The sequence below is a fragment of the Staurois parvus genome, unplaced genomic scaffold, assembly GCF_062004578.1.
Source record: "Staurois parvus isolate SC_StPar_1 unplaced genomic scaffold, SC_StPar_1.0 ptg000066l, whole genome shotgun sequence".
Taxonomy (NCBI): domain Eukaryota; kingdom Metazoa; phylum Chordata; class Amphibia; order Anura; family Ranidae; genus Staurois; species Staurois parvus.
The window spans coordinates 11,638,783-11,654,315 of record NW_028317862.1 but is presented as its reverse complement, the minus strand read 5'-3'; the positions used below and the strand labels follow the sequence as shown (position 1 = coordinate 11,654,315).

Here is a 15,533-nt window from a genome sequence, read left to right as displayed (position 1 = left end):
AGCGGGTGTTTTTTTTTAACCACTTCCTGTCCGGACACTTTTACCCCCTTCCTGTCCATGGCAATTTTCAGCTTTCAGCGCTATCACACTTTGACAATTGCGCGGTCATGCAACACTGTACCCATATGACTTTTTTACCATTTTTTTGAGACAGATAAAGCTTTATTTTGGTGGTATTTATTCACCACTGGGATTTTTATTTTTTTTTGCTATGTAAATGAAAGTCAAAAAATTTTGAAAAAGTGTTTTTCTTATAAAATTTTGCAATTAAATAATCTTTCATCATAAATCTTGGCCAAAATTTATTCCATTATCTTTTTAAGTGATTACATGATCGGGACCTCGTACAGAGGTCCCGTCGGATTGGTGTTTCACTGTGTCCGGAGGACACAGCAGGCACCGGATCGCGATGCTGCGCGCTCCCGGGGAGCGCGCACAGCTAGAAATGGCGAGTGCCGTTTATGAATGGCAACCCGCCCCTGGAGTGCCACCGCCTTGCCGTTTTGGTTAAAGTGGTTGCTCAACAAAATACAGCATGGATATATGGATGAAAGTTTGCTTCGAATATTAAAAATGAATTAAATGGTGTTTTTGCTTTGTGGTGCTCAGATACAGTTAAGTTCTGCTTTTGAAGGAGTTCCCCAAAAAATCAAATACAAATCCTGTAGCAGCTGACTTTTAATATTAGGGCACTTACCTGTCCAGGCATCCAGTGGTGTCCTCGCCCAAGCCGATTCTTCAATCAGCTATCGGGTGCTGGCGCCACCATCTTAACTAAGGGAGACCAGCTTTGCGGCTTCACAACCTGTTCCCTACTGTGCTGCACTTTGTGAATGGGCCTCAGTCTTCTGGGACCTGTGAAGTATCCCAGAAGACTACGGGGAAGGGAGAGGGGTGTGAACTGAGCCCGAACTGGGAGCAGGTACCTGTCAAAACAAGGTACCCCCTCCCCTCCAAAAGGTGCCGATTGCGGCAGCGGGGGGGGAGGAGGCAGACAAGCAGATCTTTCCCTTCTGGGTGGAACTCTGCTTTAACACGCTTTCTATCCTAGGGTGACAGCTCACTGTGGTGAAATTGCATTGTCACTCTTGGACAGAAAGTATATCAAGACTGCAGAACACTTCTCCCACTCCTCATCCCTATTGTAGGGAGATGGTGTCCTGTAGTTGTAAGAGATAATCTGGTCAGGAAGATGAGACTTGAGCTAGGACTACAGAGTGCACAAGACAACACCAGGGTCCTGACAGGATCAATAGAGTATCTTTTTTGCATTTTGTAAACAGATAGATATAATTTGAGCTTGTATTTAACAAACCCAAAAAAGAGAAAAAAAGCCAAGTTCAATGTTGGGTCACTTTGACTTGGGATTTCGAAAGGACTATTTAATTCTATGCTAGGATTATATATAAAAATATAGATAGTCTGGCAGAAACGAAAGAAATTGCAAAAATGTTTTAGGCTTTTACAAAGCATGCTTGTGCATTGTGATTTAGTATACTAAACAAGGAACTAATTGTAATGAATAGGTTGCCTTTAAATTGAGTTTAGAGCTTCTCGCTCAGGCTAATTAGCTTTTACTGTAATTTTAGGGCCTGAGTCAACTGGCTTTGAACTTGTTTTGATGACATCTGTTTAAAGTTGAACTGCACTGCATGTAAGCACCACAAACCAAAAATGCTAATTAACCACTTTCCCTCCAGAGGATTTACCCCCCCTTCCTGGCCAAGCCATTTTTTGCATTACGGTGCTGTGTTACTTCAATTGACAATTGCGAGGTCATGCAACACTGCACCCAAATGAAATTTACGTCTTTCCCCCCCCCTCCCCACAAATTGAGCTTTCTTTCAGTGCTATTTGATCTCCTAAGCGGGTTTTTTATTTTTTGCGCTATGAAAAAAAAGACATTTTTGAGAAAAAAACAATTAATTTTGACTTTGCTATTAAACATGTCCAGTAAAAAAAAATGTAAAAATCAAATTTCATCATAAATTTAGGCCAAAACGTATTCTGCTACGTCTTTGCTAAAAACAAAATCCCAATATGTGTAAATTAATTGGCTTACGTGAATATTATAGCGTTTACAAATGATGGTGTGTGTGTGTGTGTTTGTGTGTGTGTGTGTGTGTATATATACTGGAATTTTTTAAAATATTTTACTAGTAATGGTGGCGATCAGTGACTTATAGCAGGACTGCGGCGGGCATTCTGACACTGGTGGGAACTGACTTCGTGTCACTGACATCTTCAGTGACACCAATACAGTTATCAGTGCGAAAAAAACCCACTGACACTGTACTAAGGGCACTGTGCAGGAAGGGGTTAACATGAGGGCCGACCAAAGGCTTAACTATGTGCTGGTGTGTTTTACTATGGGGCCATGTGTTTGTGCTTCACTGTAAGCACACAGCCATGCAAAGCAGTGTGCATGAGCTGACATGGAGGAGAACTGTTTTGTTTACAAACAGTTCTCCTCCCTGTCGGAGATGCTTGGCAATCACCGGGCGGCGTGAATAATCACTGACTGGGACAGGGAAGCTGTTAATTCATTGTTAATATTCAAAGCAATCTCCCCCATTCATTAATGTCTCCATGCTTTATTTTGCTGAGAAATCATTTTGAAAAGCACCCCCTAGCATTTCTGGCTGTGGCCATCTTGAGTAAGGGCAGATGATTCATGTAGCATTTCCTTCCTGGAATCCATATACCCTTAGCTCAGGCATTGGCTGAGCTGAGAATCCTCTCCCTTCCTGAAGACTCCTGAAATCTATGACATCATTTTCCTAGGCATGGAAACTAGGAAATTTAAAAAAAAAGTTTAAAACAAGTAAACATGATATACTTTCCTATATATATATATTTACTAATACTAGAAGCATAAGGATTAAAAATTAGTCCATGTTTATTCAGAGAGTGAACTTCCACTTTAACATTGGTGTTACATGCTGCTGGGGTCATTCAGAATTCATGAACAGATCTAATTATCCTGCAGTGGGCCGCCTTTTGGCCTTTGTGTTGACCTGCTTCATGCAGGTTTTGCATTTCTATAGATTTGTATGGAATTGCAATACCCAATACAAAACATTGTTTCCTATAGGTCACGTGCACATCTGTGCGTTTTTTTTCTTTCCACCGATGAATTTTTTTTTTTTTTTTTTTAAAAAGGGTTAAGGACACCCCACCCCACAGCAGGTTGTGTTTTTGGTTCCATAGACTTCAATGGAAATGCATCAAAAATGCTCTGTTTGCGTTTTTGATGTGTTTCTGTTGGTTTCTCCCCAAGACAAGACTTCTCTCAAGTAAGCAAAACGCATAAACACAAATGCATCAAAAACGCATGTGAAGACTGCAAAACTGATCAACCACAACTTGCAAAGATGTGAATTAGGGCTACGTAAGCTTTTTTTTTTTTTTTTGTCTAAATATATTTAGTAAGAGATGTATTGGTGTTACCCCTGGTTCACATATCTGTGGTCCGTGTCTTGCGCGGGAACGAGAGCCCATTCATTTGAATAGACTCCCATGCCCCGGGACACGCACTTCTGAAAACGCAGCCTGCACAGGAACCTCGGTTCCCAGTACGGTTGCGATTTCCAGTGCGGGCGGCATGCCATTAAAACTAATGGCACCCTCCCGTGGGTCCGCATTCTTCTGTGCGGGTTGTGTGGCTGCACGGATTTTTGTGCGGATCCTCAGCGGCACCACCCGCACAGATGTGAACCTAGCTTTAATGCTGGCCGGCTTGACTTTATCACTGGTGCATATGATTGCAGCAACAAACTGCGATCGTTTGCATTTTTGAGTGCTAAACCGCTGTTCTAATCACCTGCATCTTGATTGCTTGGTCACATTTGATTGGTTCAGACAAAGATCAGTTTTTCTCCTGTGTAGAGGACGTTAAAGGAAATCTTTATTCCAACCCTGGAAATTGATTTTGTTCTTTTTTTGTGCTCCGGTTATTTTATTATCCTCTTTTTATTCCTTTGATGTCTGGTTAAAGCATTACGGGGCAGTCATTTTCAGACCCTTTGGCATAAGCACAATGGAAAGAACGTCGTATGTAACCATTGTGATTATGTTCTTACCAATGTAAAGTATTAAAGCTTCTGGAGCAAGAGCTGCTGTGAACCTGTTTTGAAATTCTAATTACATGTTGACAGAATGAGTTCAGCTTACTTGAGGTTTTATCCTTGTGCTTACTCATGTATTTTTAAATGATGTTCAGTGTTTTGGCATCAAAGAAATCCCGGTGATTTCTGTTCCCTTTGTGTCTGTGGTGTAATATTACTTGGAATCCATTTTCCATTTCCTGTCATTATTTGAGGCTTTACCATTGAAATAACAGTTTGTTTATATCTCTTGTGATGGCAGGTATTGTATACTGATGACTGACTGCATTATGGACACGAGGCTGTTTTTTTGTTTTCACAAGTTTTCATCTATGTAGTGTATGTAATAATGTGCACTTTTTTTTTTCTCTGAATTCTAATGAATCAGCAGGACATATGTTAGTATAATGCAAAGTAAAAAATGTACCTTACTTGTTTTATTCTACATTCACATGGCCGCCGGTGAGAATTGGTTGATTTTTGCAGGTGATTCTAAACGCTGCCTTGAGACATTGCAGCAGCAGCTGTCAGCGGTATGTCAGATTTGTACTTGGTGGTCAGTGCTGGGGCTGTTTTCATGTAACTGCTCATCTAAGTAGTTAAATACGAAGAACCTCCAACTAATCGTGGACAGGACAGTGTATGTCCAAAGTCTGCAGAGTTTTGGCTGCAGTTAATCAGCCAGTTTGTATTTGGCCATGGCACAGACTGTTGCTGCATCTAGAAACAGTGAGCAGTTGCCTCTGAACGCTGCAACTATGAGCCACTGGCCACCTTGATAAATTTAGATTAAAGGGTAACAATTTTTTTTTTGCCAATTTTTTTCCCACGAAAAAGATAAAGTATACAATTGCGACTCAAGTTGTATTGTAATTGAATGTCATTCGTGAAGAATTACTTTTGCTTTTCAATCAGCGGCACTGTCATTTTCTGTAAAATGCAGTATGGCAACCTGGAGGATTTCTGTACACTGTGTACTGAACGCCCCCCTGAAAATGTAATTTCCTGCTTGTGTGATTGGCTCAGTGATTTTTCCCAAAAGTCTGCACTAGGATATAAGTCAGATTTCTGGCATCCCCTGCAGCAGAAGTGTCATTCTTAGATTGTAAGCTCCAAGGAGCAGGGCCCTCCTAGCTCTCTTGCATTGAACTGTATTGTTGCTGTATTGTCTCCCGTTATATTGTAAAGCGCTGAGAAAACTGTTGGTGCTATATAAATTCTGTATAATAATAATTTTTGGTGAGATGCTCAAAAAGGGAAAACATGTCTAAAGGGATGCAGATCCTGCCACTTTCCTCAGAGCCCTGCAGGTGCAGCAGCTGATTGATAATTCTAAAACCAATCCCATACAGATTTACTCTGCACATGGAGACCAACAAACCGCTATTTTTTCAGAATAACAAAAGGTAGGAATCTGCAACAAAGTTTGTTAAAATCCTTGCAATGTACGTAGATCACCCTTCAGTTAAAATTTTTATTTTCCAGCTTGTTTTCTCCAGGGGCTTAGAGTAAAGCTATACTTACCCCATCCTCCAGTCCTCTGGAAAACTGTGCTCCCCCACATCCAGCTGTGGACTGTTCCTGCTGTTCTCATGTCCAGAGCTGGTCTATGGCCTTGATGACATCAGGAACAGCCCATGCACAAGACCTCTAGCGTGTGGGGGGAGGGGGGGGGGAGCGGCAGGGACCGGTCTTGTGCTCGGAGGATTGGTGGATTAGTTAAGTATATCTCCATTTACCAAATCCCTAGACAAAAACGAGCATTTAACCCATGCAGTGCAGGCACACCCCACTGCATGGGAAAATAACATTTGTGCCTTGGAAGGGAAAATCACCACTAGAACAGATCCCAATTTGCCTGATCAGTGTCCTCCCTTTAAGACAGACCTGTTGAGAGGTCGTTGTTGAGCTGCCACCACAGACATCCTCTTTTGGATCTGTTGTATTTTGTCTAGAAGCTATTCTAATGTTTGTCCAAACCCAACAACTGAAATAGGGCGATTGTGCTCACTCACTGTGCTGCATTTATCAGGAATGGCATGGTCACCCTAGGGAAGAAAGTGTTAGGACTGCAAAACAGTCCCTCTCTCCTCCTCACCATAGCAAAGGGGGCTGGTGTTCTGTAGGTTGCAGAAGTGATCTAGGAAGGACTATGAAAGCGATAGTAAAGGCCATTAAAATAAAAACGCATCCCCCTGCAAGTTAAGAGCATAATTTGTTAGTATGAATCTCTTGTTGGCACATTATGAAAGATTTGCCTTAAAACAAAGCCCTCCAGAGGTGTGCTGGAAATGCTGACAGTGCTTCCATCTTGGCCTGATCTTCCTTTCAGGTTGCTGTGTTCTGACCATTTGAATATCCGAGGCCTGATGATGCCACTCCCGCTCACGTGAGCCACAGTTGCAGCACAGATCTCTGAAGGGAAGGCATACGGAGTATGCTGTCCCTTCTGAGCGCAGTGCACATGTGTTTGTGACATCACTGGCTGCAAAAATACTGACAATCTCCTTGCACGTTTAGGAGATATTGCTTGTACCTACAGGTGAGCCTTCTAAAGTCACCAAGCGGTGTTTATTACCGCTTTAATATTGTTTGAGAAAAGGGTGCACAGGACAGCACTTGATTTCTGCCAGGATCAACAGGTATTTTGTTTGCACTTATTGAACAGATATAACAGAATGATTTAATTTGTATTTACAAAGCACATCTTTCGAGCAAATGGGAAACTTTTTTTTTTTTTTTTCCTGCCAGCCTTCTGCTACCTGAACAAAATTTAACTTTCAAAGAAAAAATTTTTTTTGATGAGTTCTGCAACATTAGTTCTGGCGACACTAGTGGTACACCGGGATTCCCTCATTTTTGAAGGGATTTCCTCTCACTTCCTCTTTTGACAATGAGACCAGAAGGGAAATCTCCTCAATGGGATGCAGATATCAAGAAACCTGACAGGAGTTATAACCTTCCCTTTATCCAAAATGGGGGGAAATAGTTTTTTTTCCCCTTTGGTTGAAGTGTTGCTAAACCCAAGACCCTGCATTCACTAAATCTGGTCTCCCACAGAATGTGGAAATGCAATTATTTTAGTAAAAATAAACTGCTAAATACCTTTTCACATCAGCAGTTAGAGCAGTCTTGTGACTTCAGCAGAGCACTGGTTAAAGCCTGTAGGAGGAGTTTTGTTTCTGCTCTAGGAGGATGCAGAACCCCTGACCTCTGTCTGGACAGTGCTGATTGGCCCTGTGCTGATCACATGCACTCTCCCAAGAAAAAAAAAAATACACCCCAAACTGAGCGTGTGGCTACAGGTTCAGTCTGTCTTATCAGGAGAGAAGACGTGGACATTTGAACAAGAGGAGGGGCAGACAAAAGAGGATCAAACAGCGTTTTTACACAATGCAGAGGCATAACCCCTTAGGTTCCCCAGTGAGTATAATAAGCATGCTTTACTGCATATACAGAATGATTTTACTGTTGTGGGTTTAGTAACACTAACACACAAAAAAAAAAAAAAACTGTGCTGCAGGATCCCCTCACCCCCCTTTATACTTACCTGAGCTTGATCCCTATCCAGCGCTCTCTCTGCTGTCTCCCTCCTCGTTGGGCAGATTGATCGCAGCAGGAGCCATTGATTTTACTGTTGTGGGTTTAGTAACGCGTTAAAGTGGTTCCAAAGGCTGGAGATTTTTTTTCAACCTTCATGCTTTCTATGCATGAAGGTAAAAAAAAACCTTCAGTGTTCAGCTCACCCTATTACCTGAGCCTGATCATGATCCAGTGCTGTGCAAGAGAGCCTCTGCTCTCCTTCTCATTGGCTTAGATAAATGTTTTCAATCACAGCCAGTGAGGAGGGCAGTGCCGAGTCGTGCTCTGTATGTCTTAGGGACATACAGGGCTGGCTCAGGAGCGAGCATACATGAGTGCCCCAGAGCACGCAGCTTCCTCTGGGGGCACTCGGCAGGGGGGAGGGGCCAAGAACACCTGCAGGAAACCTAACGAGGAGGATCGAGGCTGCTTTGTGCTAAAGCAGGTAAGTATAACATATTCGTTATTTTAATTAAAAAAACAAAAAAAAACAAAAAAACTTTACAACCACTTTAAATTTTAAGTCCTGCTATGTGAATGGAAACGGATTTAAAATAGTTGAAATACACTCCAAGCAATATTTAGCCTTGTAGTTACTTTAACCATATATGTTTCTATGTGTGGATTGGGTGGATGTCCTGGGAGTCATTCGGTGTTTGCAGCTGAAGTGCAAAGGTTATTTGCTGTTCCTTTGTAAGTCCTGGGATTTGTCAACAAAACATTACCTCCTCCAAAATGCTTCAATCCAATCAAAAAAAGACCTGCTGTCTGTTTGTCAAGGTTAAATGATTGCACATACAGCAGTCACGACTCAAGAGTGTTGGTGGGAATAGCTTTTCACTTTATATTGGAATTGGAGAATTCCCTTCTTATGTCGGCTCTCAATTTTTTCAGGTAAAGTGGAAGGAGTTGGTGCTTCTGCTTCTTGAATGTCACTTGAAGTAGCTTCAGTGGGGTGTATATTTAATTTAATATATATTGTGGGACAATACCATTGCCAATACCTGTATGAAGAAAACGGATTTTGCCTTTGTATTTTTTTGTTTTGTTTTTATGCCTCTGAATTTCAGATTTTCTCTTTTTATTTACTTCCCCCCCCCCCCCCCCCAAATAGAAGGACTTATTGACTACTTTACCGGTCACTTATTGGTTTACTTTTATACGATGGATAAATGTGTTCAGCAGTGTGTTTTTTTTCTTTTTTTTTTTTTTAATGCCCATTCCCAGGTAGGATACTATTAAAGAGGCTCAGTATTCTGGCATGTAGTTCAATAATATTGGACAGATATTTTAAAATATTGCATTGATTAGTGTTCTGTGGCAAAAATTGATCTGTGTGAAATAGAACATTTTTTAATGAGAAAAAGTTCTCAATAAAAAATAACTTGTACAGTATATTGAACTGACTGCCTTTTTTGATATTTTCTGATACATCATCTTTGGCAAGACTTACCTGAATTATTTAGTTGCTGCCAAGGGTAAGGTGGCCATAAACAATAGCCACCCTTTATAAAAATTGTCGAGGGATGTCCTTTTTTTTTTTTTTTTTTTTTTTTTTTTTTTTACTTTTTTTGTATAATAAAACTTGAATTTTTTTTATTGTATGATTGTGTTACCGTTCTCTTTATAATTACATTATCTTTATTCAGTCCATGAAACATAGGATGTGAGCATATTCGTTTAGAACCTTTTTATCTTTGTTTATGTAGCACATAAAAAGGTTGAAACCAGCATTGCCAGCATTCATAGACTGGCACCATGTCATCTCTATGTGCTGGTTTCAACCGTTTGATGTGCTACACCCTCAGTAACACAGTAAGTTTTTACTGATCCCTTTTGGAATACCATCTGGAGGATATATCACTGTTATTTCTTATATGGAAGAAGTGGATGATTCAGCATATTGTTGATTTGCTACTCTACAGGCGTCCTAGTGATTGTAGGAATAGCCACTTTTTTGGACCATTATCTGTAAACCCTGGAGATGGTTGTACGTGAAAATCCCAGTAGATCAGCAGATTTTGAAATACTCAGACCAGCCCGTCTGGCTAAAACAACCAAGCCACATTCAAAGTCACTTAAATCCCCTTTCTTCCCCATTCTCATGCTCGGTTTGAACTTCAGCAAGTTGTCTTTACAATGTCTACATGTCTAAATGCATTGAGTTGCTGCCATGTGATTGGCTGTTTAGAAATTTGTGTTACCAAGCAATTGAATAGGTGTACCTAATAAAGTGGCCAGTATATACAGGGGTTGGACAAAATTATGGAAACACCAGGTAAAAGAGAAATAATTACCTAATGTGTTGGACCATACTTGGCATCAAAGATGGCCTGAATTCTCCTGGGAATTGACAATTATAAGTCTTGGATGGTGGATAATGGAATATGATACCACTCTTCATGCAAAAATTGTTCCAGTGCTCGCAGAGATGCTGGAGGTGGAAAAAGCCTGTCCCTTGTAATTCAAATTTGACCATAGTGACTCTATGATATTAAGGTCCAGCAACTGCGATGCCCAGGGAAGGTGCGAAACTGAATGCTCATCAAACCACGATTTGACAACACCAGCTGTGTGAGTCTGGAGCATTATTTCCTTGGTAAATGGTGCTGACTTTGGGAAACCGTGTCTGCACCATAGGGTGCACATGGTCAGCTAAATTTTGTTCATAGTTGCTACCTTTCAAGGTGATGGTGTGGCCTGCAGAATTCCAAGATATGGGATTCAAACTATGATTGCGCTGCCTCTATGTTTTACTGTTGCCACAAGACCGTCCTGGTCGTAAGCTTGGGACGGTGTTTGCCACAGGTAAAACAAATCCGGTGGTTGGGAACAGTGTGAAGCTCGCTTTATTGGACCATATTACAGTCTTCCATTGATTGATAGTCCACGATTTATGGATGTTTCACCACTCTCTCCTCTTGTGAGCATTAATATCGGTCACTAGTGGTTTAGCAATTGCAGCTCGCCCATGAATGTTTTGCTCATGGAGTTCCCTCCGCACAGTTTTTGTGAACATGGGCTTTGGAAGACTGAGATTGAGCTCTGCAGTCACTTTTGCAGCAGTTGTTTTCTTATTCTGGTCACAATCCTGCACAATGTCCTTTTGTCTCTTTCGGTAAGTTTACAATGTTGACCACACTTGTGCTTATCAGACCATGTTTTCACGGAAACTTTATATGCTGTCATAACCTTTCATACTGTACCTTGCGACATGGCAAATAAGTTGGAGACTTCAGTCAGAGGCACCAGCTAAGCAGGCACCAACAATTTGCCGCCTTTGAAAATCAGTAAGCTCTGACATGACTCTGTATTACTAGCAGTGCACTCAGTGAATTATGAATGTGAGGCTTCCCACCTGTTAGCTGGGTGTCTCATCACACAGTGAAAACAAAAGAATGTTGTATCACTTCCGCTTTTAACGCAAAACGTTGTCATTTTCTTCAGACCATCCTGAACTCAGCTGCCAGACTCATCCACCTCACCAGCCGCTCCACCTCTGCCACCCCCCTCTGCCTCTCCCTCCACTGGCTCCCCATTGCCCAACGCATTAAATTCAAATTGCTCACCCTGACCTATAAGGCCATTCACAACACTGCCCCTAACTACCTCACCGACCTGATTCCCAGGTACCACCCTACCCGTACCCTTCGCTCTTCACAGGACCTCCTTCTATCTTGCTCCCTGGTCTCCTCCTCCCACGCACGACTGCAAGACTACTCCAGGTCCTCCCCCATCCTCTGGAACTCACTACCCCAATCCATCAGACTGTCACCTTCCCTCCTCACCTTCAGGCGCTCCCTGAAAACCCACCTCTTCAGGGAAGCCTACCCCACCCTCACCGAACAGCCGCTGCCCTTCCCTCCTCCTACCACTCCATCCCCCACAGCCGTTTCCTCCTGTGCCTCTACCCCCTCCCTCCTAGATTGTAAGCTCGAAAGAGTAGGGCCCTCTTAGCCCTTGTGTACTGTTTGATGTTACTGTTCTGTTTCATGTATTGTCCCCCCCTCTATTGTAAATCGCTGAGCAAACCCTTTGGCGCTATATAAACTCGATAAATAAATAAATTTTTCTCACCTTCAAATCATGTATTGTTTCCATATTTTTGTAACAGACATGGCAGAAATAAAAGGAAAAACTATGCCACATGTCCGCCCATTGCTTCCAGATGTTTACAAACGAGATAAGGGATATTCATCATCGACAAAACTGCTGAATGTCATAAACAAGCGATCCCGTATAGTGCAAACAGCGCACCTAATCACGTGCCAAGTGCGGGTCGAATGGGGAACCCCTCAAATCTCCATAAAGACTAGGAGCAACGAGTATAAAAATTGAGCATATGAATAGAAGGGATACAGTAGAGAATACCAGGAGAGAAAATTAAAATGCTGGGGGCTAAACAGGCCAAAAGACTTGTCCCACCTAGAGACAAAGCCAAGAGACAGGAAAACCAATAACTGTAATACCTCACAGTCCAACCCTAGGTAACCAAAATAACAAAAATGTGTAGAACCAAACTTTTAAGTAGCCGGTCTACTATTGTATCAACTGGTTACAAGTTAGAGGTAGTGAAATCAATCCACAAAGCCCAAATACTATAGAACCTTTTGAAATACAGCACTCAGAATGGAGCTCTGTGTTCTGATAACTACATCTACCTTCCGCAGCCATTCTTTTAGTGTAGGAACTACAATGGACTTTCAGTAAAGGGATACCAGTCTGTTACCCGCAGTCAGGAGACTGGGAACCAGAGAGCATTTGTACGAGCCCACAGTACCAGGAGGGGGTTATCTTTTAGCGGATGCTAGGTAGCTTTAACGATCAGGTTCTGGACTTCTGCACAAAATGGTTAAAAAGGGGAATTACTATATGTTTTAAATATCTTTTTAGGAGTATCCCGGGTTTTACTAGTTATACCTTTTTTGCTTTTACCTTGTGTCTGTGTGTCTTTATACCTTTTAATGTAATAAAATTTGTTATACAGATAACTGCATAAGAGTCAGATATTTTTTCTTTTTCATTATTTTCATTATTTTCTTTAATTATATATCCACTGGATGGACATTTGTCTTTTTTTAGCCAGCCTAACTATGTAGCTATATCAGAATTTCAGTGGAAGCCCTATGAAAAAAGATCATTTTACAGAAGTTTGTGTCTTTAGGTTTTCTGCTGTGGGCTCCAGATTTATTATTCATTTTTGGTTAACTATGCAAGGTGTGGGCTTTGAGGTCTGTTTTCAAATGTGGTTGTTCTGGAAAGGGCAGACATAGTTGGGCACTTTGAGTGCCAGTGACAGCTCCTCCGTTCTATTAACCCTTCCCACACTGGAAGATTGCTTGGATGGGGCGGGGGGCATTGAAGGAAAAGGATTTCTACTGAATTATTAGACAGACGCACAAGGGACACTGGAGATAAGTAATGTTCCTTTTCAGGCTTTTTTGTATTTTTTTTTCATAGGTAAACTTTTAGGCTTTAAACTGTTTGCTGGCACAGCTGGGTGCTTTTTTGAAAAACTATGTTCTAGGACATTGTGCTGTTTACACGCAGCTTATAAAAAAAGCTGACAATTTGAAATCTTCTGCGCAGTAACAACCGTGATTTCAGATGTTTTACTTACTGCTCTGTTTTTCTATGATTACTCTAGTAAGTCGTTCTGTTGTATCTGATAGCCAAACATGTACAAGGGTACCCACCAAAATGCCCATACTGAGCAATGCTTTTAGTAGCTGGATGGTGAGGGGGACTAATGTAGGAAGAAGGGTCAGCCGCACACCGGAGGATAGATGAATATAGTGTGTATTTATTGATCCATAGGACACACAAAACACCAGGACATGAATACAGGACCTGTTAATGCGTTTCACACGATCTCCTGCTTAATCATAACCATTAAGCACAAGATCGTGTGAAATGCATTAACAGGTCCTGTATTCATGTCCTGGTGTTTTGTGTGTCCTATGGATCAATAAATATACACTATATTCATCTATCCTCCGGTGTGCGGCTGACCCTTCTATTGCATCGTGCGTGGTGGATTGATTTGGATTGAATGGATTGTTTGCGTGAGCAGTATACCTTGTTGTTCTTTGGATAAAACCGCAGTAAATATGAGAAGACCACACACAAGAATGCGCTACAAACAGTGTCTTCTAGCAGGATTTAGGATGTATTTGTTGGTGTTGTCACCGGTTGGAACATGGTGGAAGATTGCGTTTAGACCAATTTTGCTGAGGGTGGTGGTCAGTGGAGAGCCAGTAATAAGTCTGCTGTTATGGCTGTACTACTCTTCTTTCCATGGGTCACAGGAATGCAATTTGTTCTGCGTTCCTGTGACCAATTTTCTTCCAACAGCGGCCCAAAGCCTACTGTCGGCTTACATCCCAGAGCCAATCTAGGCTTTTAAAAGATCCTATATTGTCAGGATCCACCCAGAAGCCTGGACTGGCAGCTGGCTCAGCCTCTTAGTGAGAGGCTGAGCCAGCCGCTCCACTCCACAGCCCAGCACTGGAGGGGGCAGAGCAGAGAGTCGGAGACTGACCATCACGGCTCTGTTCAGAGCAGTTGGAAGAACTGAGCTGTCAGCGATTGATCACTCAGTTCTCAGTGCAGAGTTGGCATGGGACAGCTGCAGCATCTAATTGATGCTGCATCCACCTAGGTCAGTATAATGTGTTGTTGTTGTGTTTTTGTTTTTTTTTTTTTGTAATGATCATATTTCTTTTAAGGTACCCATAGGCATGACGGTAGAACTACCTATCTTCAACGAGGATAATATATACATGCAGACACTCCTATAATAGAATAGAAATCAGACAGGTTGTTGTTTTCTCATAAATCGGTGACGTTTGCAGCATGTCTCTCTTCCCTCTGTCCTCATCCCATGAGCTAAACACAAACTGTTGAAGGCCGTTCAATTTTTTTTTTCTCTAAAATAATTTGATTTGAGTCTCTAATACTGCTTTATTCGCTGTAAACACTGATCCACACATGGGCACTTATAAAGATGTTATTTATTGTTTGCAGGCTGCTAGAGATTGACAGTAAATCACTGCGATCTGTGAATGGATCGAGAAGAAATAGCGGGTCTTCCCTGGTTTCCAGCTCCTCGGCATCCAGTAATCTCAGTCACCATCAGGAGGAGGATTCCTGGCTGCTATGGGGACGTATTGTCAATGAGTGGGAGGAGGCGTACAAGAAGAAAGAGAAACAGATAAAGGTAGGGCTGATTTCAGCGGCAAATGGTAATATTGGTAATTGTTTAATTTACCTTGCTGTTTGTCACCGTTTAATTAACTCCAAAAGATAAACAAACGTAACCAGCGCTCCAGTCTTCATACAACCAAGGAGATGCCAAAATGCCAACCGAAGAGGTGCAGCCCTTCTAAGATCGGGAAATCTGAGCACTAGTGGAAAAGAACAGGCAAGGGCGCACTCTCATCGTGCATTACCGTGGTAGAACACGTATTTATTGAATAAAAAGAGGATATATACTCACAAACCAACGTGATTGAAAGCAGTATAAGTGGTCCACAAAGACAGTCACAATACATCTGTGTCTAATGATGCGAATAAACTGACGCGTTTCGGGAGCTGAACCTTCTTCCTCAGAGAGTGCGCCCTTGTCTGTTCTTTTCCACCTTTTAATTAAGGTTAAGGACTTATCTCTCAGACTTGTTTAGAGCAGTGTTACCCCAATTCCTAGAACTCCGCTATCTAAAGAGGTTGCCCTGTATGCAGATAAATATTCTCTTCAACCCAAGTACATACTGTATGTTAATTAGAGAACAGGTTTGCTGATGTACAGAAGTCTACCTGCACTACAATGACTAGGTGCTGATTCAG

General features: G+C 41.8%; 1 protein-coding gene across 4 annotated transcripts in view; it reads left to right on the top strand.

The window, feature by feature from the left end:
- Nucleotides 1-15,533, top strand: part of EVI5 (ecotropic viral integration site 5) — a 263,815-nt gene that overhangs the window by 76,215 nt on the left and 172,067 nt on the right. For all 4 annotated transcript variants that reach the window (XM_089668945.1, XM_089668944.1, XM_089668943.1 and 1 more), the window contains exon 3: nucleotides 14,715-14,907. In XM_089668945.1, coding sequence (XP_089525071.1) covers nucleotides 14,715-14,907 — 193 coding nt within the window. The remainder of the gene's footprint in view (nucleotides 1-14,714; nucleotides 14,908-15,533) is intronic.